Source organism: Daldinia decipiens (genome assembly GCF_022478715.1).
Source record: "Daldinia decipiens strain CBS 113046 unplaced genomic scaffold F4813scaffold_19, whole genome shotgun sequence".
Classification (NCBI taxonomy): domain Eukaryota; kingdom Fungi; phylum Ascomycota; class Sordariomycetes; order Xylariales; family Hypoxylaceae; genus Daldinia; species Daldinia decipiens.
In genome coordinates this window covers 325717-352805 of record NW_026054562.1, presented here as the reverse complement: position 1 = coordinate 352805, position 27089 = coordinate 325717, and the positions used below count along the sequence as shown (strand labels likewise).

Sequence of the window (27089 nt, the reverse complement as noted above, 5' to 3'; positions counted from 1 at the left end):
TGTATCTCTTACCTTGCATAATTAGTCGTCTTAAATCCAAGGGTGAGACTAACTTGTGACTTGTCCTATCCTCAATAGTTCTGACTCGTCTAACGACGTTGATCGTGGCGGTGGACCCGCATCTTCCTTAGAATTACTTCTTCAAGGGTCAGACAACGGGGAAGCTGCACTTCAATACTTACCAGTTCTTCGTCCTGGTGCCTACAATCCCTCTGCTTACGAGCCCTCTACCGTGATGTACTCACCCAAGGCAACTGGTAGCACCTCGAAAACAGATGCCAACACCACCAAGATGGATGACACCCGCACAAACGCCAGCACTCCCGACTCTCAGCCGGCACCTAATGAAACAGCTACCCAGGCAGACACGTCAAGTCTCAAAGAAGAATCCAAGCCGATCATCAGCATGCGTACTGCAAACAAAAGTGGACATAACCTGGAGAAAATGAAGGTTTGTAACTCGGTCAACAGCTTTGACTTGTATGAAAATAAGAATAGCTAATACGGTTTTCCTTTTTTTGAAAACACCAGGTCAACTTCATCATTTCTCACACTCCAGAAGTAGCTTCCGGGGTGATCGAGGCCGTATACAAAGAACTGAGCCGAGCGAATGGCAACAATATCGAACTTCGCAACACCGGCCAAGGCTCGTACATGAGAATCAACGGGTTTGCCAAGAACATCAAAGGGTACATCGACTTGGCACAGAATGTAGCTGAGGACTTGATCTCCAACGAGTCCATCGGAAGATCTAATGTTTTCATGGAACCTCCCGCCGAAATCGATAGCGCTACTCAGGTCATTCTACACACCAACCCCGTGTCCGGCGAAGTACGACCAATGCTACAACCGGGACAAGATGCTGTTGCCGCCCTGCAACTTCTGGAGACTCGCGAGCAGTATAAGGCGAAACTGAACGATTATCTCTACAAGTCGCTGATCAAAGCTGGCCGTCTCAAGTTGTCATTGACACTGAGAGTTTACTTGGGTCAATTCATATTGCGAAAGTACCCAAAGGGAAAGGAAGTGTATGGGTACAACGATTTCCATACCATGGTGAAGAATCCCCGAGCCTCTGGATGGCTGAAGAACTGGTGAGCACCTGAACCTTTAAGATTCATGCAATTAGCCGGTATCACTAATGATTGAATAGGATGGGTGACGAGACGTTAGCTAAAAGAGTCCTGGATTTTGTCAGGAACAGCACAAACGGTCCGTTCCAACCTATTGGCAATCAGGCGGCCGTAGCAGCAGATGTTATGCCGCAATATTCTCTCGAGATGCGCTCTGAGGGGACCAAGTTTGATGTACCGGTCAAGAAGAGAACTAGCCTGAGGTCAAGAGGCACGGTGGCTTGTCAGATCTACCGTGTAACTTCGAGTACACTTGACGCCAACCCTGCCGAGGCTAATGCTTATAACTTGAGCCTCGGAAAGTAAGTCTACTACTAATTAATAAATTGGTATGATATACAATCTCTGACACCGCTACCAGGAACCTTGACTGGCAATTAGAAGGTGCCGAAGAGGACAAGGGCGCAAAGACGTTCCCAGAAGTTACCCAATACCTAAGATCCGCCAAGGCCGAACTATCAAACTCGGAGCGACCACACGACCTTGACGTCTACCCCAGCGTTAAGCTGGAACCCTCGATCGCGATGGAGAGTAAAATCAAACATGTCGCGGTCAAGACAATCTATCAATTCAGATGGAAGGCCACAACGTACATTGTCGAGATCGCAGTCAACCACCGATGGGACAGCATCCCTGCCATGAGAGCCAAGGCAGTGCCGAAGATCGAACTTGGAATCAGCATCTTTGGAGAAGACTGGGATTCGGAAGAGGATGTAGTTGGGAACGTCTGGGGCGACGAGTTGGAGTATCTACTTGAAGGCCGGCGAGGCGAAACGATGCCTAAGGGCCCTGACAGGGTTGACTATTTCCTACAGACAATTGGTGACATTCGCGATGCCTTGGAGCACCTCATCTAGGCTTGCCATTTCAGATTCGGACCATGAGTTATGACAGGAAGGATTTATCAAAACAGTCCCTAGGTTACTTGTTGATAGTTTGGCGCTGGGGCTTTGATGTTTGTTAAGAGCTAAGATCCATCAAGGATATCTCACAGCTCTTGGCCGTTTACGATGGTGCTGTCTGCTGCGCTCCGCCGACCATTTTTTGCCTTAAAACTAATAGTTTCGCAATTCGCATTAGCTACTAAAACAGAGAGAAAACCCAGATTAGGACGTATAGAGTCAATAGTACCTTCTTCGACAACCCGTACGTTGTTGGTTTTGCCCTGCACGATTGCTTCTAGATCCTTTATACTTGCTCCTAGCTCGCCCACCTTGTTCTCGTAGAAATCCCCCGCTGATTTAATATCCTATACGCTCGGGTCAACAAATTCATAGTCCTTGATGTCCACACCAACCATGCCACACGTGGTTCTTACCTTCTCGACGTAGAAGCCAGTACCAATGTCGACGACGACGTGGGAGGCGTCGGCGAGGGTCCCGCGCACGTAGAGGGAGTTGGTAAGGGGGACGAGGATCGAGTTGTTTTCTATGTGTAGTTTCCTATAAGTCAAATCCAAATCCAAATCCAAATCTCGCTTTCTCATCATAGCTGTGCCTAAGCCGAGCAACAGCAACAGCAAACAGCAACAGCAAACAGTAGCAAACGTACCCCGTAGAGCAGGCGCCTTGTTCTTATCCTGGACGCAGCGCAGACATTCGCGGAACTTGGACTGGGCGGCGTGCAGCTGGGTAAAGGACGACGTCAGGTGCTCGAGCTCCTCGTCGAGCTGCTTCTTCACCTGGCTGAGCTGCTGGGCGCTCAGGGTGTCGAGGTTGACTGGGGAGGAGGGGGAGGGGTTAGTCGATTCGATTTCAATTTCAATTCCAATTCCAATTCCAATTCCAATTTAATCCTATCCTATCTAACCTAGGTAACTAACCTAGTTACTTGGAATAGTTAACTACCTAGGTAGGTAGTTAGATGGGAGTGAACTTACTCGTCTCGCTGTTACCGCTGGCCATGGTGTAGTTTACGGTCTGGTACCTAAATTGCCTTGCGGAAAGTATAGGAATTATAGGTTCGGGTTGGTTGAATAGAGGTGAGGTGAGCTTAACTTCAATTGTGTAAATTGAAGATGTGGTGGGGGAATGCTTGTATGTTAGGTACCTATGTACTATCAGCACTTGTTGTATGTGTACCTATGTACAATACTATGTATACGTACATAATACCTATACGGCGGGCAAAAGTGGAGCTACTTTTTCGTGGTGATTAAAAAGTCAACTTCTCAAATTACAAACATTTGATGAACCCATTTTCATTATAATCAAAGTTTCATATTTTTTTCTCTATGCTCTCTCTTGGTATATATGCGTAAACCACGTAACCAGAATATCATAATGCAAACCAACTTACACCTTGCAAGCGTGAAGTTATATGACAGTAACAGATCGAACCCAGATTGCGCAGTAGTCCCCTTGGTTTAAAATAACTATCCGCTTTAGCTCCATAGCTGGACGGCAAGTAAAATATGTTCCTTTGTTTCTCTCTAGGTTTAACCTCCCATTAACAAGAATGAGTCTGATAGAACTCGACTCGGATGCATTCTAGCCTATGCTATCCATTACGAAGAAAATTTGTTCCTCTATCATCCGCGGAATCAGAAATGAACGCTCTCCTCCGCACCGTTGACAAGACCGTTAACTTGCTTCTTCTGTTGCCGTATCTCCTGGATAACCTGGTCGAGGCAGCCTGTGCTAGCAGCCATAAAACCGAGGTACGTAGGCGACGGAGCGAGAACGCGAGATGTAAACTCGGGGTGAGCCTGGACTCCAACGAAAAAGGGATGCTCCTTCAGCTCAACCACTTCCATACGCTTTCCTGTTTCATCCTTGCCAATGAAGTTAAGTCCAACCTTCTCGAGCTCTTCGATATAATCCGGGTTGACTTCGTAGCGGTGTCTGTGTCGCTCTTCCATAACGCTGGAGTCTCCGTACAAGGCCCGAAGCTTACTCCACTCGCTCCCGGATTGGAAATGTGTTGCTTTTGTGCCGAGTCGCATCGTGCCGCCCATTATCTCTTTTGACCCTTCTGGCATAAAGATGACAACACGATGTTCGGCGTTGGCATCGAATTCTTCCGACGTAGCACCCTTGTAGCCACACAGATTCTGAGCGGCTTCTATAACGGCGACCTGCATTCCAAGGCAGATTCCCAGGTAAGGGATCTTGCATTCGCGTGCCCATTTTGCAGCTTTGACCATCCCTGCTACGCCTCTACCACCGAATCCTCCCGGGCAGATGCCTGTATTGAATTAGCCGGTAGCACGTCAAAGGCGCCCGAAATTGTTTAGATGGCCCAAGGCCTCCTTTCCAAGCAGCCACTATATTAGGATAGATCGCGTTCCAGCTCTCTTGCAATAGGGATGACGAATATTAAATTACTTACAACCAGAAGCCACAGTAAGTTGTGACCAAGCCTTATGATATATGGTGGGATCGCTCTTCAAAGTAGCATCTTCAAGGTGCTCTGCATCAATCCAGCATAAGTTTAGCTTGCGGTTGCATCGCATGGCCGAATGTTCTAGAGCCTTTATAACGGAAAGGTAACCTAGATATTACATGTTAGTTTTCGCTATTCCAGTAATAATATACATCTTGAAATAGACGACACCTGTGATTTAACGGACAGGGTTATAAATGAATTGGCGATACTTACTATCAGGAAGTGCGATATATTTACCAACCAAAGCAATTATTACCGGCTCTAGGTATGGCTTTGTCACGACAGTCTTCTTCCACAATTTCCATAAGTCTTCGCCTTTGCTGACCAAGGTCGGGGGGATCGACAATTGGTCTAACATCAAGGCCTCACGTAGACGGTGAAGCAAGCCCTGGTCCTCAAGGAGCAGTGGTACTTGATAAATAGTCTCGATATCCCGGACGGTAACAACCTGTTTGAATTCGACCTGGCAGCTTCGGGCAATCTTTTGAGTCGTAGCTTCGTCGAGAGCGCGCTCGCAGCGGCAAGCAATCTGCAGATGCTCTTAGTCGCTAATATCACATAATAACCCATTTTGGTACTAACCAGGTCTGGTATTAAACCGGCGCTTCGCATCTGTTTGATAGCATGTTGCGTAGGCTTGGTCTTCTCCTCGCCGTGGATGATGGGCACGTAAGAGACATGTATGTTGACCAAGTTTCCTTTGCCAACTTTATATCTGAACTGAGTTAATGCTTCGACGAAGGGCATGCTCTCAATGTCTCCAACAGTGCCACCCTATTAGGAGCCAGTTAGATCCGGAAAATCAAAGCCAGCTGCGTAGCTAATAACAATAAATGTGGCGTAAAAACGTACTAGTTCGACTATAAACCAATATCAATTAGCGCCTGAAAACTCGCTAGGGGCCATGAATACATACTGATACAAACATCGGGTTCTTCGCTACTATCATCAACAGGTATCCTCGCTACCCGCTGAATCCAGTCCTGAATGGCATCTGTGATGTGAGGTACAACCTGGACTGTGCGACCTATGTAGTCGCCCTTCCGTTCCCGTTCGATGACAGCCCTTCAAGGGGGTTAGTATAAGGCAAAAATAAAACAAAATGACAGGTTAGTGTGACGAACTTGTAGATCTTGCCAGTTGTGATGTTGTTCTCATTTGTGAGGTTGAGGTTCAAATAACGCTCATAGTTTCCGAGATCAAGATCGGATTCGCCTCCATCCTAGTTTCTATCAGCATACTAGTAACTATACAATCCCAAGAGTCAGATTTCACCTTTAGAACAAAGCATTCTCCATGCCTTGAAAAATCGACTACTGTCAGTACAGCAATATATTTATCACCTTAGGTATCTCACCTACTCAAGTGGACCTAATGTACCAGCGTCTACATTCAAATACGGGTCAATTTTAATTGCCTAAGCCACAATACCTAATTAGTATATGATCGTTAAATGACACGGAAAAGTGCATGCTCATGGCTCATACCGTAACCTTAAGACCTGTCGTCTTAAGCAGAAGCCCAGACGAGGAAGCTTAGAAAGGTTAGCAGAGCCAGCAGTATAAGTGATTTATTTCTCGCTGCTATACCTATTATGCCTATCGAGATATTAAGTTAGCAGCTGATGCCGATTTATAGTTTATTTTGTCATTATTATTGTAATCAAGCCAGTTACAAAGGAAAATCAAAACAGGCAATGGAGGAGAAATAGCAAACAGGAATAAAAAGGGCAATACCTTTGCCAATGCCGCTGATGACACCGCCGCTGACTAGCACATACTTCATCTTGCTAACTTGCCGCGAAAGCTTGGAAAACGTAGACGTAGACGTAGATGTAGACGTACGGTGCCGGTGTCAATTTAGGTAGGACTACCTATTATATCACAAGGCTTAAATAACTATTTAATCAGAAGAAGGGAGTTTATTTGGAATAAAAATAAAAATAGAATTATTTAGGAGTCTTGCGGCGAGTGACTCTGAAGCAGGCAGAATAGCGATAGGTAAATAAAAAAAAAGTTTATCTGCATTACTGTTAAACAAGCTTTCCAACAAGTACCCCTCTATCGATAAGATGCCTTTATTCTTTTTTATCCATGTTAGGCAGGCGGTAAAAGATTGACGGTGCCAGCCGTGCGTGCAGTGTTGTGCATAGCGGTACGTACCTGATGGAGGGGCATGGCAGCATGGTAGACCCTGGCTTCTCTCTCTCTCTCTCTCTCTCTCTTTCTTGGTGGGGTGGGGGAAGGAGGGGTGTTCCTAAGTCGCGAAACAATTAATTCGTACCTACCTGTTATCAAATGTGACTCAGGCTCACACCAGCTTTCATGCAGCATACGGGAACCTTACTTTTTTCACATTTCCTACTACCCGGACACAACGCCGCATGAAAACGAAACAGCACTAATTCTCAAGTTGAGCATGGCATCCTCAACAACGAGTCCCCCATCGGGGGATCTCGCTTCCCATATTCTTCTGTCCCTCGACCAGACCTCGCCGCTCCTCTCGTCCGAAGCCTTTCCGGATGCGAGCTTCGTCGAATTAAAAGCTGCTCTAGACCGACTAGCTTCTCGTGATATGGTGAGCTACGATACAATAGAACGAGAAGAAGCTATATTAGAGCCTGAGGGCGAGCTGATTGCTGCCAATGGCAGTCACGAGGCCCGCGTATTCGATGCCTTGCGCTCTGCCGTCGACGGCCTAACCGTGCAGGACCTAGAGAAGGCCATCGGCGACAAGAATGTTGTCAAGATTGGCCAGGGAAAGGCATTCAAGGAGAAGTGGATATCGAAGACGAAGGGTACGTATATATATACTATACATACATATACTATAATAGTCCTTCCAAGCTGGTGCAGCTAACTAACCAGTATGAATGCAGATGGAAAGTTCAAGGCCGTGCAAGAATCCATACAAGATGTTACCAAGGACCAAATGCTAGCCATTAAGGCGACACGAACATACCCTGACGCTAAACTACTTGTCGATTTGAAGAAGCGAAAACTCATCAGGATGCAAAAGATTATCAGCTTCAAAATTCATAAGGGCACCAAGTTCGCACTGAAGATTCCTGAAGAGGCAACAGACTTAACTGCCGACATGATAGCTACCGGGTCGTGGAAGACTGCTACATTCAAGCCGTATAATTTCAAGGCTTCAGGAGCAGACCAACGGTCGGGTGCATTGCATCCACTCAGCAAAGTTCGCGCCGAATTCAGGCAGATATTCTTTGAGATGGGATTCGAGGAGATGCCCACCGATAAGTAGGTACTTCCAACGGTAGAAGGTGTGCTCAAGCTAACGTGGGCTTCCTCTCCAGATTTGTCGAGTCTGGTTTCTGGAACTTTGACGCCCTTTATGTGCCACAGCAACACCCAGCGCGTGATTTACAAGACACCGTACGCGACCACCTTGTTTCCCACCATAATATATTAGAGAATGTTCATTATACACTTTGGACCTCCTCTCTCTCTCTCCCCTTAATAGCTCCTAACAGTTTCTTGGCATAGTTCTATATTTCCGATCCTGCCGCAGCTGATAAGCCTCGAGAAACATCGCCTGATGACAAGAAAGACTACAACGCTTACTGGGAGAACGTAAAGGCGGTTCACCAAGTACGTATCCTCTATATAATTCCAGCTGGACCCTCTAAACGTTCGGGGGATTTCTAATTTACGGGACATAGGATGGCAAATATGGTTCAATCGGCTACCGATACCCCTGGTCGGGCGACGAGTCGCTACGATTGGTGCTACGTACTCACACGACAGCTATCAGCGCAAATATGCTTCATAAACTAGCAGCCAGAAAGGGCCCTGACGGCCGCCCACCTCCAGCACGCTATTTCTCTATCGACAGAGTGTTCCGAAATGAGAGTGTTGATGCAACACATCTCGCAGAGTTCCATCAGGTCGAAGGTGTCATCGCTGACGCAAATTTGACTCTTGGTGGCCTCATGGAGGTGAGTATTTTATGCTTATTGATTAACTATAATAAAAAAGCGAACCTATCGCTGACTGGATTTAGTTCATGGACATATTCTTTGGCAAGATGGGTATCACTGATCTCAAGTATAAGCCGGCCTATAATCCTTGTACGCACTCCTTCAGGTCTACCTCGTGTCTGATTTTTTAAAATGAGACCCTGGATGTTATTTTGGGGCTTACAGTAGCTTTCGTATATATTTACGTTTTGCTGACATTTATCTAGACACCGAGCCTAGCATGGAAATCTTCTCCTATCGTACGTGTCCCGCGAAAACGTATTCTCTTTTCGTCCCCTTTCAGCTAGATACTAACGTGTTGTAACAGACAAAGGCCTAGGCAAGCTTATTGAAATAGGGAACAGCGGAATGTTCCGGCCCGAAATGCTCGAGGCTATGGGATTCCCGTATGTATCATACTCTCTATTTGGTTTACTATCCTCTTGAGCTTCCGTATGTATTTTTGATATAATTCTTACTTTTGATTATAGCCCGGATACACGCGTGTACGGCTGGGGCCTGTCCTTGGAAAGGCCTACGATGATCAAATATGGAATCTCGAATATTCGCGAACTTCTAGGCCACAAGGTAGACTTGAAATTCGTACAGAGTAGTCCTGCTGTGCGCTTAGATAAGGATTAGGAGGAAAAGCTGTGTCTTTCCCCAACGGAAAGAAGCCCACCAAAAGCAGAGCCAATAACATCCACTACTGTCTCGAGAAACTTCATAGTATGCACGGTACTCTTCCCTGGACTGGGACGGTATATGCTCTCAAGGAGGAGATCTGCTTTAGCTAAGCTTCTTGATGTAAACATAACAGACGTGTGGGAGTTAAATCCACCAGTAGCTGCATATGAGCAGTTAAAGGATTCCTGATCAATGTAGAAGCCATCTATACTGCTCATGCGCAAAGGTTTTCACTTTGCTAATGCTACATTTACGTCGTGCTTACTTACAATCGTCTACCTAGTTCAGGTTTCATGAAGCACCAGAGAGCAGATTCTAAGGTGGCTTCTATTTCATGATAAGAAAGCTCCGATACCTTAGGGTTCTCTTACTTGTTTCATTGTTCTAACCTGCCGTATGGCTTCTAGGCCTTCCATGTCTCCGTTGTGTTGCCCTACGACCCGAGAATAGCAAACGGCCATCAATTCCGACCAAACCATTTTTCTCGGGTTGCCGGTAGTATCTATCACGGCAGGGGTGATTGTCTGCGCAAAGAATTACCTTGTCCCAGGGGGAAATACCCATTACCGGCTACTGGGTACGTAATTAACGTCTTGTATCTTGAAAAACAACTACGGTTGCAACATCTTATAGCTATTCATGTTAAGAATAATGTACTAGCTACGGGGGGTCTGTCACGAGTAATGAAATAAATAAAGCCATCAAATATATTTGAAGCGTAGTGCTTTACAGCAGTCCTCAAACAAGTTCTGGACATTGATCGTACACATACGGGGTTGACTAAAGGAAGCCAAGACACTATAAAGAGAAGTTGAGGAGATGAATGCGCGGTAGAGATCTAGAGCCGTAGGAATTGGTGTACAATCCAGGCATTTGTGCTCTTGTTTAAAAACCCTATAGGTAAGCGTATAGAACCTGTATAAAAATTTTTTGCCGAAGTGCATGATAAGACAATTATCAAAGAAGATGTGGCGGCAAATGGCAAAAGTTTAATGACAAGCCCAACGTGGGGCTCGAACCCACAGCCTCTGGATACCGTTTGAAAATAGAAGTCCAGTGCTCTACCATTGAGCTAGCTGGGCCATTAGGCGATCTTGACAACTTTCGAAATAAAATACTTTATAACGTCCTTAGCGAGCTCAAAATTCGTTGGTTCGTCTCGTTGTATCCTCTCAGCCACATCCCTTTTCGACCAACCATGGAAACACCCTGCTTTTACACACATTGCGACTTTCTAGTGCAACATTCGTTATGCAACATACTTGGGCCCCGTAGATACAATAGCACGGGCCATGGGTTGCGTGACGCAAACGGACACAACCTGCACACGTGACAGAAGGAAATATAAGGAGCTGATATAGGTATATGCTTTAATATTATATGCTCTAATATTATATGCTCTAATATAATATGTTCTAATATAATAATACAATAATACAATAATATAACAATATCCATAGCTCTTATCTTAACACCTAGTCTGGCAGCCTTGGATGCGTTTGTGTCAGATATCATCTGCATCTGGGTTGGCTTATATGTGATGATGATTATGATGCAGGAATGCAGCGATACCAGCCGTATTGCCGCTTTTAAGGGTATCATTTGTCGAAAGGGGTGTTCGTATGGAGTACCGGTAGCAGGGAAACGAAGGCCTACCAGGGTTAACCGAGATATCAGGAGCCGGGGACACGGACAGCTACGTAGAGGAATCAACGATGAGGACATCATATCCCTTCCAACTCTTATAATGTAACTATTCGGCATCTTAAACCCGTGAATGAATGTCCCCTCACAGGCTGATAGATACGAGATAGCTCATACACAGCATTTCGACCGACCTAGTGTAGCTCGTACGGAAATAACCAATACAAAAATCTACAAAACCCGGAGGATTTACATATGTAGTAGTTCTCGAGTCTGCTTGAATGGTCCAGGCTCCCACGTGTCGGGTATGATTTACTCCATCGTAATAAGAAACCATACCCAGCGACCTACCCAGCGACCTACCCAGCAAGCCATGTACACACACTACATACTCCCGCAATACCCGACGAACCAGCAAGAACAAAATCTCGGCCCAGAAGACCCTTACCTTACCCTGCGCCTCGACGGCCCCCAAATCTCCCATCTCCCATCTCCCTGGCCTGGCTAGGCCAGAGAACAAGGAAAGAAGGAAATAAAGGGTCGAAAGAACAAAATACAGAAGGAGGAGGCGGTGAGTCCGTACGCTCGGGCTTCCGCGTCGTATCTTGGGTATGTATGTACGGAATATGTATATCCAGCCACGACGCGATCGACTGCACGTGTGCTTGAGCCGAAGAAACAAACCTCCGCCAGTACATACCTAACCGAGAGCAGATCGAGCTAGGTAATATTAGGTCAAACGATCGCGAGTAGTGTGTACATATGTACATACCGGGGTCCAAACGATCGTCATAGTCACCGCCGCTATGAGGTATGTAACTAGCCCAACTTCCATACATACATACATACATACATACATACATACATACATACATATCAAGAACTTCCCTATTACGCACAAGGTAGGTACCCGTATCGACGTAGGAAACCCGTCGTATATAAACGCAGGCGCATACATATGTACCTATATACGTAGCAGCCGTTTCCACCGTAAGTTCTTACGGCACTTAGGTACGTACATTCCCGGGGACAAGAAAGGGGAAAAGAAAAATAGGAAAAAAAAGAAAAGAAAAGAAAAGAAATTCTTATTAAGAAACGGGCAGGGATACCGATCCGCCATCGCGGACCCGGGGACCGAGAGCGCGTTCGCTCTTTGGGGAGTATATACATACATAGGTATCGCATAGGTAGTCTGCAGTGCATAACTCGTCAGATAGGTATGCCTATGCATACGAAGCGCACATAAGCCCAGGATCAAACCCCAAACCCGACAACCTTCCCTTTTCTCTTTCTCCAGTCCTTGCCCGCGTCGAATTGGAGGCGCGTTGTGGGTTGTGTAAGTAAGTAAGTAAGTAAGCAAGCAGATAACTATGGAAATAAAAATGCAAGTTTTGTTGTATTTATATATATATATGCCAGGTTGAATAAGAGGTAGGTTACCTAGGTATGCAAGTAAGTAAGTAAGTATGTATGTATGTATGTATGTATGTAAGATACGTGCGCCAGCATGGGACTCCGCACGGGGTACCCTCTCATTGGTAATGTAGGGCTGAGTCAGATCTCCGTGCGGTTGGTTCGACGGCGCGGTAATGGGTGGTGTGGCCTGCCTATGGTGTGGTATGTAGGTATGTATGTATGTATGTATATATGTATGTATTATATACGCAATGGCTGGCTGGCTACCTATGTAGCTGCCCACCCTCCCTCATCTCACATACCAGCCTACCTAACCTAACCTAACTTAACCTAACCCTCCCTCCGTGCTTTTCTCGTGGGAATTGCCTGCCCTAAGGTTCTGCTGTCTGGCTCCTACCCTTTTACCACGCGCCGTATTATTGCCTTGCTCGTTCCCGTCCCGTCGGATCCGAACGCCTGGAACGTTAAGGTAGGGGTTGCCTGAGGGATGTGTGTATGTATAGCATGGCATGGCATGGCGTGGTAGGTATGGGTAGGTAGGTAGTGTAGGTATCATGTAAGTAAGTACATACACATATACACACATACACACATATATATGCGGCATGGCATGCGTCGACGTGGAGCATGATTTATTAGGGCAACGTACATACATCCACGTACATAACACGCACATATATGTATGCACAGGTAACGTATACATATGTACGACCAAGGCATGGATATAAGAGCCCGGTCTGGATTCATCTATCCATCTATCCATCTATCTATCCATCCATCCATCCATCCATCCATCCATCCATCGGCTGATTAATTATGTGTGCTGCGGAAGGGATCGAGAAGCGTCATGCAGCTTCCTTTCCTACGTAGCATTCCAATTTAAAGCTAGCCATCATCATGAGATTCAAACACGTAATTGTATATCCATCCATCGTGGCCAAAGGGATTCTTTCCTCCTTCTGGAGCTCGATACGGCACTTGGCCGGTGATCGTCGCACTTCTACGCAAGGGATACCGTACATAGTCATCATCCGTAGCAATAAGTGCGCATCTAGTATACGAGGGACTGACTGTTACTATCGCTTGTAGCACATCCTCGTAGATCCGGAAAACACGATCACAAGTATCTAAGTCTAAGTCAAATGACGATTCCGGATTCCAACAAGTATTGATTTGTATTACCCTGTTGCGCTCTGATGCTTTGCCTCCCACGCGCAACTCCGCTTAGACTAAAATCTGAACACAATCGGCTGTAGGCTCTCCCTTCTTCCGGATGACGACCTAAGCTCGACACAATAAATCCCGGTATCCCTTATGATGCAAATTCGACCCTCCGAAAGCCCACAAAAAACATTCATGGGAGAAGAGACAGACAGCCACACCCGAACTCAATCAATGAGCAAGAGTCTAACCGCCCCTGATCGAATAATCCGTTCGATCCCGTGTTGTGTAGGTACCCAAGCCCGAACGATAGTGAAATTACTCAAGAACAGTGGCGAAACAGAGTAAACTCCTCCAATGCTAACTGATTGATACGTGCGTTGCTCCCAGTTTCCTCCATGAAAGACAAGATAGAATTGTACCCAACGGCCAAGTAATAAATAATAAAGGAGAATGTAGAAATAAAATTAACAAAAAACCTCCCTAGCCCATGACCGTAAAAAACATGTACCCCTCCGCCGTTTATGCAATGCCATGGCCATAACCGACTGGCACTGGGAACGGTACTGGCAGCCAGGTTGAGCCGCCCCCGGTACCGCCAATCCTAATTCATGGCCAAGCTGCCATAAGGGAGACCGAGAGTATGCTGTCGGTCAACTTCCCGGGGTTCGTAGCAGTCGACCAGCGGGAAGCCGGTATAACAACGGTATCGTGCCACCAGACCCGGCGAGAAAGTAACATATATTTACGCTCTGTACCGTAAGGTATGGGGGCGTATGCCACCTCTTCGAATATCACCTTGCGAGCAACATGATATGCTATGTAATCCGCGATTGGATAACCAAAGCGGTTGGCGAGCATCTGTGGTGTAAAGGGTATCGCAGAAAACAAAACAAGTAAGCATCTGACCGAAACGAATGGAGGACAGCGTATGAGAAGATAGCGTAGAAACGACCAAAGCCTCGGTGGTATCAAGTGTATATGCAAAATGCTGTCCGAGAACCGAACTTGACAAAACGATTGGCTGGCTGTAGTCTCATCATGCAGCGTGAAGCGCAGAGGCAATACAGCCTACCAGTCCCAACCTTGCCCGAAGGAACGTAAATCCGGTGAAGCTCCCAAAAATGCGACCAAAGATTCTCCTACTCCTCTATTGCCGAGCTAGGCCAAATAGTGCAAGCAGGTTTATAGTCCCATCAAATCAAAAAACCATCCCGAAGGTGTGAAAGTTATAAAATAAAATAAAGGTGGTTATGTTTCAGGCCTCCCTCGCATAAACGTACAGAGCGCGAAAGGTGGCCTAGATGTAAGTGACAGTGTTGCCACAAACTGGGTTTGAAGTGGCTCTGATTTATGAACTGAAAAGTCTGAATATCATCACTGAGGCTGGCTCGCCCACCACGTCTGGGCAGCTGAAGTCTGCGGGGTATTCCATGCCGACGTCACGGCTGGTCCAGGCCCAGGGTTTTGGGGCATAAACTGCCTTGGTGTCTGCTCAGGGGGGTACATGCCTTGGCCCGGGTTGGGATAACTCTGTCCTATCCCTGGCATCCCGTGGTACTGCATAGTGCTGGGCTGCATCTGGGGAGTGCCTCCCGAGTGACGCAGCTGCGGAGCTGGCGACTGCTGAGGGTGAGGCGACTGTTGCGACTGAGTTGTATACCCCTGATAATGCTGAGGCGTTTGGGGTGTTTGGGGAGGCCCCCACATCTGGTTCGAAGAGCCGTAGTTGTATGCCGGGGCCCCTTGAGACATGTTGCCGGAAGCACCAGGCTGGATATTGGAGGGTCTCGACTGCTTCTGGGAAGATGGTTGGGGGATTCCCCGCATCGGCGGCTGGCTGATCGGCTGCTGCGAGTGGATGGGCTGCGAGTAAGGAGGTGCGGTCATCATCATCTGCGGGCTCTGGTTCGGTACGATGCCGGATGGCTGCATACTCGCCGGCGCGGCGTGAGGCGACTGGCCGGGACGCGTCGTGGGTAGGGAAGGCTCGGTCGTCACGGGTTGAGTAGTCGGCGGCTGCTCATGAGGTCTCCGCCATAAGTTGTTCATGTAGTCGGTCCGCATATCGCGCTGTTGGTTGACGCTTCGATTGTATTCGGCAGCATGGTGTGCCTGTTGGTTTATTTCCGATATGGGACTGGACTGCGTCCTATCCTGGTAAGCCGGGCCGGTAATCTCCTGTCGAGGGCCACCTTTGATGAAATTGCTATAATCTCGAGTCCTTGTATCGTTTAGATCTGGTCCTACTGTTATCATGGGCATTCTGGTCGAGCTTCCTGGCGGTCCCATCATACCTGGTTGAACAAGGGGTTGCGGAGCACCGCCGAATTGGGGAGTATTCGCATATACAATCTCACCGTGAGGGGCTCCTGGGAGGGACGCCATATTGCTATTCGCCTCAGCTGCTGCTTCTCTGGCCTTAGACGCGCCTGGTCTCTTCTCTCCTGCAAGGTCGGCCTCCGTGAAACCCTGCTTCCTCGCCTTCTGCTCCCAGTAATCATCTCGTACTCTCCGTCCGTTAACTATGACTCTGCTCCCGAACTGGCGAAACATGGATCGCGCTGTGACTATAGCTATCTGCCTCGACCTGTACGAGAATGGAAGTATCTCTTGCGTTACAAGATCGTCCTTTTCTACTTGATTCGCAATGATCTTAAAGAGGGACCGGTTCTTATTGAAGAGCAAGTAAGAATCTCTATATCCTAGAACTCTCGCGCATTCCGTAGCGAGCATAAATAACTTGTCACCACGGTTAGGGACAAGGAAGGTTCGACATCTATACTCTCGCCCTCCTAGTAGCTGGCCGTTGGGCATAACCTTCTTCTCGCCGGAATCGTCAATTTCGCGCGGCAGGTATTCATCACCACCAGGTCCGAGCTGGTCCGTAGTATGATCGCGCACTGTCGGTAGCGCCTTCAAGGTGGTCTTGGTGGGCGTGGTCTTCGGCGGAGGTGATGCTTGAGCCGGAGTATAAGCACCGGGCTGTCCAGGTAGCGGGGCATTCTGAGATTGGGGAGTATGTGGTGGTATTGACTGCGACATTTGAGCGGGAGGCGGAGGAGGCGGGATTTGAGTCTGATTCGGTGGTTCCGGGAGGTCACCAGAAATTCGCGATTTCATCGGTCGACCGCGTTTTCTAGGTTGCTTCGAATCACCTGCGATACGGCAAACGGTGTTAGCAGGTAGCTCCTTGCGGCAGCCCGTTGCACGACAAGATGATGTAACATAACGCACGATGCGCACAGCGGCAACTATAATCAACAGGGTACACAAAAGCGAGACGGCAGCTTACCATCATCTCCGGGAATCTCAGACAACGGCGCGTCGTGGTAAGAGTCCGGAGAACGACTTCTCTTGAGACCTCGGGAGCCTGGATTCAATAATTCTGCGCAATCAGAAGCGTTGGGTCAGTAATCGGCGATCAGATAATGGCAAGACGACGGCTGAATTAAATGGAAAACGGTATCGGAACGACAGGCGGGTATAGGCCATCGCGACGGTGATTATGTTAAAAGCAAACCACAGTCGCGTCGTGCTCGCTAGAGCGGAATGTGAAGTGACGGATAAATAATGACGATGACGATAATTCGTGGCTGGTTGTGAAGAATATGTACGAGGGCGGCTACGGGGACGAGCTCAAAGCTCCCAAAAGCTCAAGCAAGCTTCGAGTACAACAGCGGCGCGCAAAGATGGCGCGCGGCGGTACAAAAAAAGGAAAAGAATAAAAAAGGCCGACAGGCACAAAAAAAAAAGGAGAGGCTTGGATTAAATGCGCGGATACTCATACTCACCAGAATTGAGAGCAGCAGGGTTGATAGTTGCGGGATTGATGGTCGCACCCTCAGCGCCGTTAGGCTGGGTGGAATACATTCGGGCGACGATGCGATGTTGCACGTCAGGCGGCGGACGAGACGTGGAGAAAGCTGTGCCTGCAGAGCGACGTGTCTTGATATAGTTGGACTAGAATAAAAGGGCGGAGGAAGGGTGAATGACGCGCGCAACAAGGCGAGGGTAGTAGATCTTGGAAAGATGGCAAAGTGTGCTTGCTTCGAGGGGGACGATGCAGATTACTCGCGCATGTGGTTGGTAGATTTGGCGCAAACCCGACTTCTCAAGTCTTCGTATCGGGGTCGATACCATGGATGTAGTTTATGTATGTGGTGTACCCGTACGTATGTATGTAGCTCCGTATGTAGCGCATGTATGATGTACTTATAACCGGGGAGTACAGGTACCTAGCTTCGGTACTACTGCGTTAGAAATGTTGCAAGTGGAATGTGGAATGTGGAATGTGTGCCCGGCGAATAATACGATAATATGTAAAAATGGCCTTGATCGTCGTAGGTAGGTAAAAGTAAACCCTCGAGTAGGGGTTTAATAAAATCAAATAAAATAAAACCAACTTCAAACGAATTGCGATTTTGCGCTTCTAAAAGATAATGTTAAAATCGTCGATCGGCTCTTCGTTCATGTCTTTACTTCTTTTTCTTTTCTTCTCTTGTCTCTTCTTGCAGTATAAAATAAAATCTTAGTTGACGGATAGTTCTGATTTCTAGTGCCGATCTTGTTCAGCCGTTGTGATTTGCCTCTCGCTCCGGGAAAGTTGCCCCGTTCATAAGTCCGTAAGGCTTTTTGTATGTAGTAGTGGTAGTGGTAGTGGTAGTGGTAGTGGTAGTGGCAGTAGTTGATCAAGGTGGGAGAGAGAGGGGGAAAAGATTGACCTCTCGGGTAGGAGGACTATTTTAGTCTAAAGACTCCAAGGTCGGCCAAGTAGATGTAAGGATATAAGGATATAAAGATATAAGATTAAGATATAAGAGTCGCGTTAGAATCCCAACGCGCAAAGCTCTCGTCCTTGATATCTGCAATAATGGAGATATTGATATTGCTATGTTTCTTTTTTCTTTTAATTTCCTGGTTTCAGATGCTGTTGAACTGCCCTGGGACTATCGCAAACCGCAATGATAGGCACGAACAGGGCAGGCTGCGAGTTAGAAATCTGGGGTGTGTGGTGTGGCACTGGGTGGCAGCATGTACAGACAGAAGTTGATAACGACTGGATAGGCGGCACCTGTGCGAAAGAGATGGATGGGTGGATCAACGGGAAGCCAAGCCCAGATGGTGTCGTGCCTCTGCCGGGCTACCTCTTTTCGGTCCAAGGATTAAATAGAAGCAGGCTTAGAGCCGACGACTATTTCGCGTTTGAAGCTGGGCACCCTTAGCTTCTCGGGATGCTGGCGTTGAGTTTTCGGTTTCGTTTGCTTCTTAGGAAACGCTAATAATAACAGGTATAATAACAGGTACGTTCAATACCACGCGACGTGCGGCTGCGAACTAGAGCAGGCTTGCTTCAAAGTGTATTGCGCCCGTACGTTGCAACGGTTATGGGAGAGGGGAGAAACGTGAGGTAGTATAGCATAAGAGAGCATGTGTATAATGCGGATTAAAGCCAAACGCAAGAGCGGGTATGCAAGTGCTGGCTGGATAGTGTAGGGCCAGATACGGGTTTATCTCCAAAGGCGCCCCGCGACCCAGGATCAGTAGATGATAGAATATAGAGACGGGACAAGGTCCATAAGTTAACAGGTTAGTCGGAAAACGCGCAGCAAGCAGCGATAGAGTAACAGAATGCGACCATAAATCAATGGGGACTATGCGGATGGCGAATGGCGAATGGCGAATGGATGATGAACAGTAATCAGCAACGCCGAGAAGAGTGGCCGAACAGAGCCAAGGGTCCCTACGAAGGAACAGGGGGGGGAGAGAGAGGATGACCGGGGGTTGTGCAAGCCAGACGCAGGCAAGGGACAGGGATGTTTATGAACGGGGCAACGGGGGGGATGCTTTGCAAGGGGGGGCCCTGTAGATGATATGTACATACTTACATACATAGCTGGGCATCTTGGCAACTACCTACATGAAAGTAGCTGGGGGGGTGTAGACGAATGAGAATACAGAGTGCAGATGCTTGCCCAGTTGCAAAGCTACGATGTACCGTGGCCATGTAGTAGTTGAGGTAGTAGGTAGGTAGTAGTTGTAGTAGTGATAAGTTGTAGGTTGCCAAAGAACAAGCGAGAACGCATAGTTCGTCGCTAAAAGTCTCGGGTGTGGCAATAATTGTTGCGAAAATAGCCATGGTTAACTATATAAAATGATAACTTACATTAGACCATGTAAGTTTCAATCCGACGAGGCTCGACTGGTTCTCGTCTTGCATTACGAGCTGAGAAATGACCAAGTCGATCGCCAATATGCCAGCTTTTATGCCACCTTTTTTTTCGTATTGGAAGCCAGGTTCAGCCTTACATATGATACACACGAGCTGCCGAAAAGAACGGTTCGGATGCGTAAATGATACTGTGGAAATTGAGCCGCGGCCGTTAGATTTCATCGTGCAGCTTCAAACTTCAGGTTTATGATGTGATTCGGACTTTGTAATAAAACATTGAACCAGGAATCCGACTGGGCGCTACGGATGATTCATGCCTACCTGCCTAGAAGATACATAATAAAGTAACTACCTGTGTATATATCATATCTGCGTATGCGGTACATAGGTAAAGAGCAAGAACGGTACACATACATAGTAGCACGAAGCGTGGGTAAAGTTACCCGAATTGGATAAGCTCCACATTAGCATATCATTAAATTTATCAATTTTTCTTCTTTTTTTTTTTTTTTTTTTTTTTTTTTACATACCTACATGTAGTGACACCTGATAGGTAGGTAATCTTCTATACATGTATTGTACGTACATTATTCCCTCACATGGATATAAGTGTGTAGTTGTGTAGACATCTCAGAGAGGTTTGAGGTTAAGTCGCCGACAAAGGTTGAATCTCTTGCTAATTCTTGCTAGCTTGGCCGGCATCCCGTTTGAACTATCTTGACAGGAATAATTCTAAAACCATCAACAACCTGGTAGGCACATTTACGCATTAAAAGCTAATCGGACGGACCCCCAACGACCAAGCAGCCACGAGGTTACAGTTTGTCCAATTTGTCGGGTACAATGTAAACTTTAAATAGGACGTTAAGAACATTATACAATATTTTTGGTATGACTAAAAGAATCGATACATTATGTATTATATTTGCAATTGTCACATATTGATAAGTAACCTTACAAGCCGTGCCACTCGCTGTTTTTATTTTATTAGATACGATACGATCGCTTAGTATCTGGGCTAAATGGGACGGAATAATACAAACTGTGCCTTATTACAGGTATTCAGGTATTCAGGTATTTGTATATTACGTATACTACGTACTATGTGTGTAAAACGTGCCTAACCTATCGGACATGGCTACACAGTTTTTCAAAGGGTCCTTTTTTTTTTTTACATCTTATACATTACCTACAAGGTGCCCATTTAAAAGTACCCGAATACAAAGATACAAACGGCTTCATCGGCGCATCGGTGGAGTTGCGGGAAGATTTGACCCGGCCGAATGTTTCAAGCCCGGGACTCTCTCCCAATTAATTGATTGTTATGGAAGGTGCAGCAAGTAAAAAAAGACCGTAAACCATAATTTACCTAACCTAGGCATGTACCCTTCAGAAAATAAACTTTAGATCTAGCATCAGTTAGACATATTCCGTGCACAAGGTTTTTTCGCCTGAGTGAAAAAGGTGAGCCGCAGTTTCCGATCATATTTCTCGGCGCTTCTGATCTACTACTACGGTATGTTGGTATGTTGGTATGTTGGTACATATGTTGGTATGTTGATATGTTAGGTGCCCTTCTCAGCTCTGCCTCCTCCATACATATTATAATGATAAATTCAGAGCTGGGGTAATTTAAGTATTCTTTTTTTGGTTTTTTCTTTCTTTCTTTCTTAAAATCAAATAAAATATTATTTACACACCTAGCAACGTTGCCTCTTACGGAACTTTTAGCTCGACTGTGGGGCAAGAGTCCGGACAATCGCGGGTACATCCTGATCGACCCTGGATAGGTTTCGAGTGTACACGAGGACAATGCAGAGTCTCACCAGTCTCAGACCTAATTACTAACAACTGCAGTTCGGTGGAGGTACATGGTGGAAAATTACCAATCTGCTATCTGAAAAAGAAAGGATGAATCGAAAAAGCGGGTGGCGGCCGCGGAATTTCAGAATCATGAAATACGGGATGAGAATAGATAAGTGGTTAAGTAGTTGAGTGGTCGGTTGGCACAAGGGCTGTTTCGCTCACGAATGAAGCTGTGTATATCGGCTGCTTGTTACACGTCTGTATAGCTAATGAGTCGGCAGGTGGACTATCCGAAGGCAGCATGGCTAAAGAGGCATTTGTCCGTCACGCCCGTCGCGCCATTTGTCATTTGCCATTTGCCATTTCTAGCATACTCGATACCTATGGTCATAACGGTATAATCATTAACATACCTACCTAGGTAACCAACACGATAAGAAATGGGCGTGCTGCCAAAACGCGAAAGATACCATCGCCATCTTCATGTAAGCGACATACGCGTCGAGCTACTACTACATCTCGCTTGATGTCTTGTCGTTATTCCTTCTTACCTTCTTACTTGCATGAGGTCATGCAGGATGGGGTTTGAGTTACTAACATTGGCCCGTCAAAACGTAAACTGTCCCAACTGTGTAAGCCTAGCTTACGGCATCTTCAAAATGCAAATGTCAGCACAGTATTCTACTTCGAGGCATCTGCTCAGTCCAAAAGGGCGCTAGTCAAAACCATATGCCCTGTCGCTGGCCCAAGTACAGCTAGATGGAACACTGTTCTAATTGGGTCGCTATGCAAGCTAAGTGGCCAATGGCCTCATATCAGCATACGCCGTTTGATTGAACGGCACGCCGTACGAACAAGGACTAATAATAGACAAAATCTCTCAGTTGCCTAGCTGCAAGGCTGTCGCCGATAGATAGGGGGGATGTGTGGTTAGAGGATGGAAACGAGGGGCTTGTCTATGTAGAATTGTTGCTACCTAAGGGAACATGAAGCTCATCCTTCCCGTTCCAAGGAGTGGGTAGTTCTTTCAGGCGTCAAAGACACAGTAGCTCGCTATTATTGCTGTGTATTAGCTTCCTCCATATCCGCCAAACCACGTAATATTTCGTCAGCACTTGCTCATAACTTCTTTCTACGCGGCAGAACCCTGCCACCTTAGCACATGCCAAACCAGACGTACGTACCTATCTGTTCAACATCCCAGGGGGGCGTTGACTCATATCCAAATCCCACCTCACCCGGGAATCGCGAATGCATCGTTGCCCCGCTTCACAAGCCCTTACCTCTCCGCATGACCGTACCCAAAGAACGAATTTGCTAACTACATACCTAGACCTAATAAAAATACTAACTAACGTAATTGACTACCTGAAGTCAGGTATGTAGTCGATAGCTAAGCAGTGGAACAAGCACTGGTCATCGATGAGCAAAAGAGGTTCGGTTTCAACACCAAAATAACTAGCAGAACTAGCTAACCTAGGTTAGATAGTTCCATCGTGTTTTAGCTCTAGAAGCCCAATCATGGATCTCTAACTATTCCGGAGTCGGCTCAGTGGCATCTTAATTGGCTTAAAGAACGCCACATCTCGGAGGCCGCCACGGATTCGACCAGTCCTCAGCAATATTAGGCGCGCCAAGACGGCGAGCAGCCAAACGCCATAGCGGTAGGAACCGACCTTGTGGAACTGGCTTTTTTCGGCAACGTCTACTTTAATAACATCACCTGTAATCCCGTAGAGAGGATTTGTCGAGATTACAAACATAGTCGTCGTCGTATACGTTTTAGCTTCCACGAGAGAGCGATGCCATGGAACATCTACTAGGGAACTAACTCCACATCACCGCTAATCAATATTGCTGCATTAACCTCACAGCTGGTACCGATATGATGCGAATCCACACCACTTATACACGCGGCTTTTCTTCTATTTCTCGGACTTTTATCCAAGGATATGCTACCAGCATGCTAACTGCATATTTAGTCTAGACTCGAATTCGAACTCCTTGTCTCGCTTCTTCTATCAGCTAAGCTGACTTTCTAATAGACTTACTCAAATAGGTATCTTATATTTTGGTCTAGTGATCTGTTAAGCGCCATTGTCGTCGCCATGATGCAAATTTCACTAACAAGCAGTTTTATATGCTTACATATAGAATAGATACATTACCCCTTATGTTCATATAAGGTACCTAACCTAGAATAGTCCGTCACACGAACCCCAGTAGTACACGGTTTTAATTCGCGACGGCGGAATTGGATACATGGGACATACTGGAACACAATTGTATACTTAAGATTTACAGGATCTCGTGTAAAGGGGTTCAGCATACATGATCCGGGTATCTCTGTACATATATCTCTATACGTAAACACAAACACAGGCTTTGTGAGATGTTACCTATCAGAGGTCCATGTGTCATACGGACTAAAACGGTTAGGTAGGACGAGGCCTTACGCCGTCTACTTCTCTTCCTGCACGATGCTGCAGCCAAGGTCTAGCTACATGTAGCTTCACCTATTCGTCGACCTGCATGAGCTCCACTTGGCGCCGGATACCAGCCTGCCAGCCTCTTCTCATCTGTCACGAGTCGCTCTAATATCAGATTCCCACTATCAGGAGGCCGATCATCTGTTTACGGTTTACGACAAGGACCAGAAAAATAGCAGCGATCACGGATCTGGCCATGGATAAAGGCAGATGCGTATACGATTGCCGATGCACCAAGGTCATCCCGGCGTGTGGGGAGCTGCGACGACCCGGTTGATTATGAGCTCACAGATATCACACAAGCTCACATGGCATCAAACGAGCAGCCATGGAGAGTCTTGTTGAAGAAACAAATCAACATATAGATGTTTCACGATATGTCGGAAGACCCATCAAAAAGTATAAGATGGAACCAGAAAGCGTCATTGAGCATCAGGGCCAATGATCAGACGAGCCGAACCCAGACTCTGACCGGCTTCCATCACGGCCGACACATGTCGAAACAAGCCATGATTGGCCTGCTAAATATAATCCTTGCATATTATATATACCTAACTTATGCGAAAGTGCGCCACAGCTGAAGAACTAGGCCACAATAGAGGTAGTTGTGGACTATAGAAAGAGGCTTGGACTCAAAGGTCTCAGTAACCAACAGGAATAAATCGGAACCGGCGGGAAGGAAACCAATACACAGACTACACACAGACCGAAGAGAAACCGCAACATACGATTCCGCTTGTATAGCATAGTTGCTTTAACTAGACGAATATTACGGGGAAGAAGCCGGTGATGAAAAAACCAGGAAATTAGAAACTGTAAACTGTAAACTAGAAACTAGAAACTAGAAACTACCTAGGTTAGTTAGTTAGACATAACTGCTATAACTAATATTATACATCTTCTCAACTTCTAGTCATCGATCGCGCCAAGAGTTCTCTGCCTTGGATAAACACGGTATGTATTGTATAATAATACCTACAATACCATATACGCATAGCGCAGCGGGAGTTTGACTTATTGCCTTGTTATCTCCGGCACTTAGGGAAGACCGGGAACGGGTGTTCCGTCGAGTGTCAAGTTGAGATTACCCCTCATCTCTCTCGCGGTGTGGTTCCGCTCGCGATTCCACTAACGCTCCTTGCTAACTATGTATACGATCAGAAACGACAGTTGATGATATCTGTTCACTATGTATCTATGTATGTATGTAGACCTTCCAGATCTATATCAGTCATTTGAGTATAGATAGACGATGGTTGGGATTATCGGCGTCTATAGGACTACATGTGACCGGTGGGGGGAGCCTCTAATGTAATATGGGACGAACGACGAAGAAGGATTATAGCGGCCCAGAAGGTGCTGGGAAGCGAGTTATACTAACTAGACCAGGCAGGATGGTGTGAAGCGATGGCTTCGATGAAGAGTATACTGCATACCTAGTATAGTATACATAGTATATAGTAGAGGAGGGGAGCACGATGAGGAGCATTAGGCTAGGTTGGCTAGATTAGGGGGGGTCGGCGTTGAGAATGAGGGACGGTCTCGCCGTCGCCATTGGTCGAAGCTATGATATGAGGTCTTGTCGGCCAACCAGCTGACACAAATGAATGTTCAAAGCTTGGGGCTGTGAACCCACAGACCATCTGCAAATCATCATTTATCTTGGCGTCTATTCATCCCCACCCTACCTTAAATGCTACCGCCCAAGCCGCCTGCGTGCGGTCCATGCCCTCGCCCCACGCCCACGATCCCATCCATGGATCCCCCCTACTATGTAATGCCTAGGGGGGGGGAGGGGTCCCCTCTGCGTCCCTTCTGCCCCTCCTGCCCCTCTGCCCCTCTGCCCCTCCATGAATCCAAGCTTGCTTAAAACAGGCTGACAGGATGACAGGGTATGTACAACCCAACTCGGCATGCAGTCGCGTCTTCTCTCGCGTCGCATCCCTCAACCTTTTTTTCCCCCTTCTCTTTTCCTCGATCGAAACTAAGGTGTCCTTATCTTTCCTCGTGTAAGTGTGGCTTGCTTAAAACCCCACACTCGCATCTGCAGCCGTCCGGGTTAATCGAGCAAGATGTTTTGCTTAATGCTTCTCGCGGGAGCACAAGCGTAAGCCTCTCTTTGACAGTTCGGCACAGCCATGAATCCATCCCGCCCGGCGAGAAAGGGTACTGTGTAGTATAGTAGAGTATAGTAGAGTATAGTAGAGTATAGTAGAGTATAGTATAAGTGTAGTTGTACACTAGGCGGCGGCATCGCCACCAACAGACCCCCCCCATGGCTTTGCTTGCCCTCCTCCCCCGGCAGATTATTCCCAAGGAGTGCACTCCACGATCTGTCTATCGAGCTGCCGACCCACTGAGGAACGCTCAGACGTGCCTACCAGCCTATGTATGTACCAGCCTACCATGACCTGCTCGTCCGTTGCTTCTGCATGGCACGACAGAGCGGGAGATTTCCCAGATCCCTGTTTACCCGCTCTTGCAGCAGGCGGCCGAGCATCCACAATTGATCGTTTTTAGCTTAGATTCCTGCCGCGTCGATAGCCTCTCTTTTACATTAGGTACTTTGGATGGACAAACGTATGTATCACAAAACAATTTACCTATTTTCTGTTTCTTCGCTCTGGAGAGAACCATATTGCTTTTCCCAACGGATGCAGTATGAAGAATGTGGCTTTTTTCTTTTTTTCCCCGAAGAACGCCGCCATCGCTCAATGACGCAATTTACACAGAATATTTATAGCTGCGCCGCTGCCGAAGCCCGAATTTATTGCTGGGAGGCTTGGCGCTAGGTAGTCTCCAAAGTAAAGGTCTCTTACGAGGTCTCTTCTATAGGTCTCACCCACCTAACCCTCCTATCGACCATCTACTCCAATGCACGTAGACGCATGTACGTACGAGATCAAGTTAATGTCACGTAGTAGAACTTCAGAAGCAGCAAGCAGTAAGCAGGCAGCAGACGGCTGATCTGGAGATCTCAAACCCAATCTCATCAACTTTCCGTTACCGAATCACGATAGAGTCCCAGAGTCTGTAGTTAATCGGTGAAACCAGCACTATCCGATATGGCAACACTTCGAGTGTGCCACAGCATTCGGACAAACTTCCTAGAGGCTAGCCACAGAAGCGTGTTTCCTCATCATCTTTTTTATTTTCCTTCCTCGATGTTTTAGAACCGTGGCTGATGGTAATGTTTCATGTTTAAATCAACACTC

The 27089-nt window shown here is 46.9% G+C and overlaps 6 protein-coding genes and 1 non-coding gene across 7 annotated transcripts; 2 read left to right on the top strand and 5 right to left on the bottom strand.

Moving 5' to 3' along the window:
- Positions 1–452: 452 nt before the first annotated feature.
- F4813DRAFT_361580 (uncharacterized protein) lies at positions 453–2274 on the top strand. The gene is made up of 3 exons (XM_049243537.1): positions 453–1094; positions 1154–1435; positions 1495–2274. The coding sequence occupies exons 1-3, from the start codon at positions 655–657 to the stop codon at positions 1988–1990; spliced, it is 1218 nt and encodes a 405-aa protein (XP_049099054.1). The 5' UTR covers positions 453–654; the 3' UTR covers positions 1991–2274.
- On the bottom strand, positions 2065–3149 carry F4813DRAFT_91242 (Prefoldin alpha subunit). The gene is made up of 5 exons (XM_049249029.1): positions 3013–3149; positions 2685–2852; positions 2452–2561; positions 2265–2382; positions 2065–2188 (listed from the first exon to the last, which is right to left on the bottom strand). Exons 1-5 carry the CDS (start codon positions 3035–3037, stop codon positions 2139–2141), a joined length of 471 nt encoding a protein of 156 aa, XP_049099053.1. The 5' UTR covers positions 3038–3149; the 3' UTR covers positions 2065–2138.
- Positions 3150–3330: 181 nt separating this feature from the next.
- On the bottom strand, positions 3331–6519 carry F4813DRAFT_361574 (CTP synthase). The gene is made up of 12 exons (XM_049243536.1): positions 6253–6519; positions 6176–6178; positions 6008–6056; positions 5882–5937; positions 5796–5820; positions 5645–5742; positions 5437–5585; positions 5373–5380; positions 5103–5294; positions 4734–5049; positions 4464–4625; positions 3331–4319 (listed from the first exon to the last, which is right to left on the bottom strand). The coding sequence occupies exons 1-12, from the start codon at positions 6303–6305 to the stop codon at positions 3676–3678; spliced, it is 1755 nt and encodes a 584-aa protein (XP_049099052.1). The 5' UTR covers positions 6306–6519; the 3' UTR covers positions 3331–3675.
- Positions 6520–6760: 241 nt separating this feature from the next.
- On the top strand, positions 6761–9464 carry F4813DRAFT_361570 (tRNA synthetases class II core domain (F)-domain-containing protein). The gene is made up of 9 exons (XM_049243535.1): positions 6761–7317; positions 7399–7780; positions 7837–7915; positions 8027–8131; positions 8203–8478; positions 8544–8610; positions 8727–8759; positions 8828–8906; positions 8991–9464. The coding sequence occupies exons 1-9, from the start codon at positions 6939–6941 to the stop codon at positions 9139–9141; spliced, it is 1551 nt and encodes a 516-aa protein (XP_049099051.1). The 5' UTR covers positions 6761–6938; the 3' UTR covers positions 9142–9464.
- A 720-nt stretch (positions 9465–10184) lies between these two features.
- Positions 10185–10268, bottom strand: F4813DRAFT_t84. The gene has a single exon. It is a non-coding gene; the product is annotated as a tRNA-Arg (tRNA).
- Positions 10269–10546: 278 nt separating this feature from the next.
- On the bottom strand, positions 10547–11787 carry F4813DRAFT_361566 (uncharacterized protein). The gene has a single exon (XM_049243534.1). It carries the CDS (start codon positions 11703–11705, stop codon positions 11280–11282), a length of 426 nt encoding a protein of 141 aa, XP_049099050.1. The 5' UTR covers positions 11706–11787; the 3' UTR covers positions 10547–11279.
- A 2739-nt stretch (positions 11788–14526) lies between these two features.
- On the bottom strand, positions 14527–17193 carry F4813DRAFT_91098 (uncharacterized protein). The gene is made up of 2 exons (XM_049249028.1): positions 16703–17193; positions 14527–16565 (listed from the first exon to the last, which is right to left on the bottom strand). Exon 2 carries the CDS (start codon positions 16528–16530, stop codon positions 14785–14787), a length of 1746 nt encoding a protein of 581 aa, XP_049099049.1. The 5' UTR covers positions 16531–16565; positions 16703–17193; the 3' UTR covers positions 14527–14784.
- Between the last annotated feature and the right edge of the window lie 9896 nt (positions 17194–27089).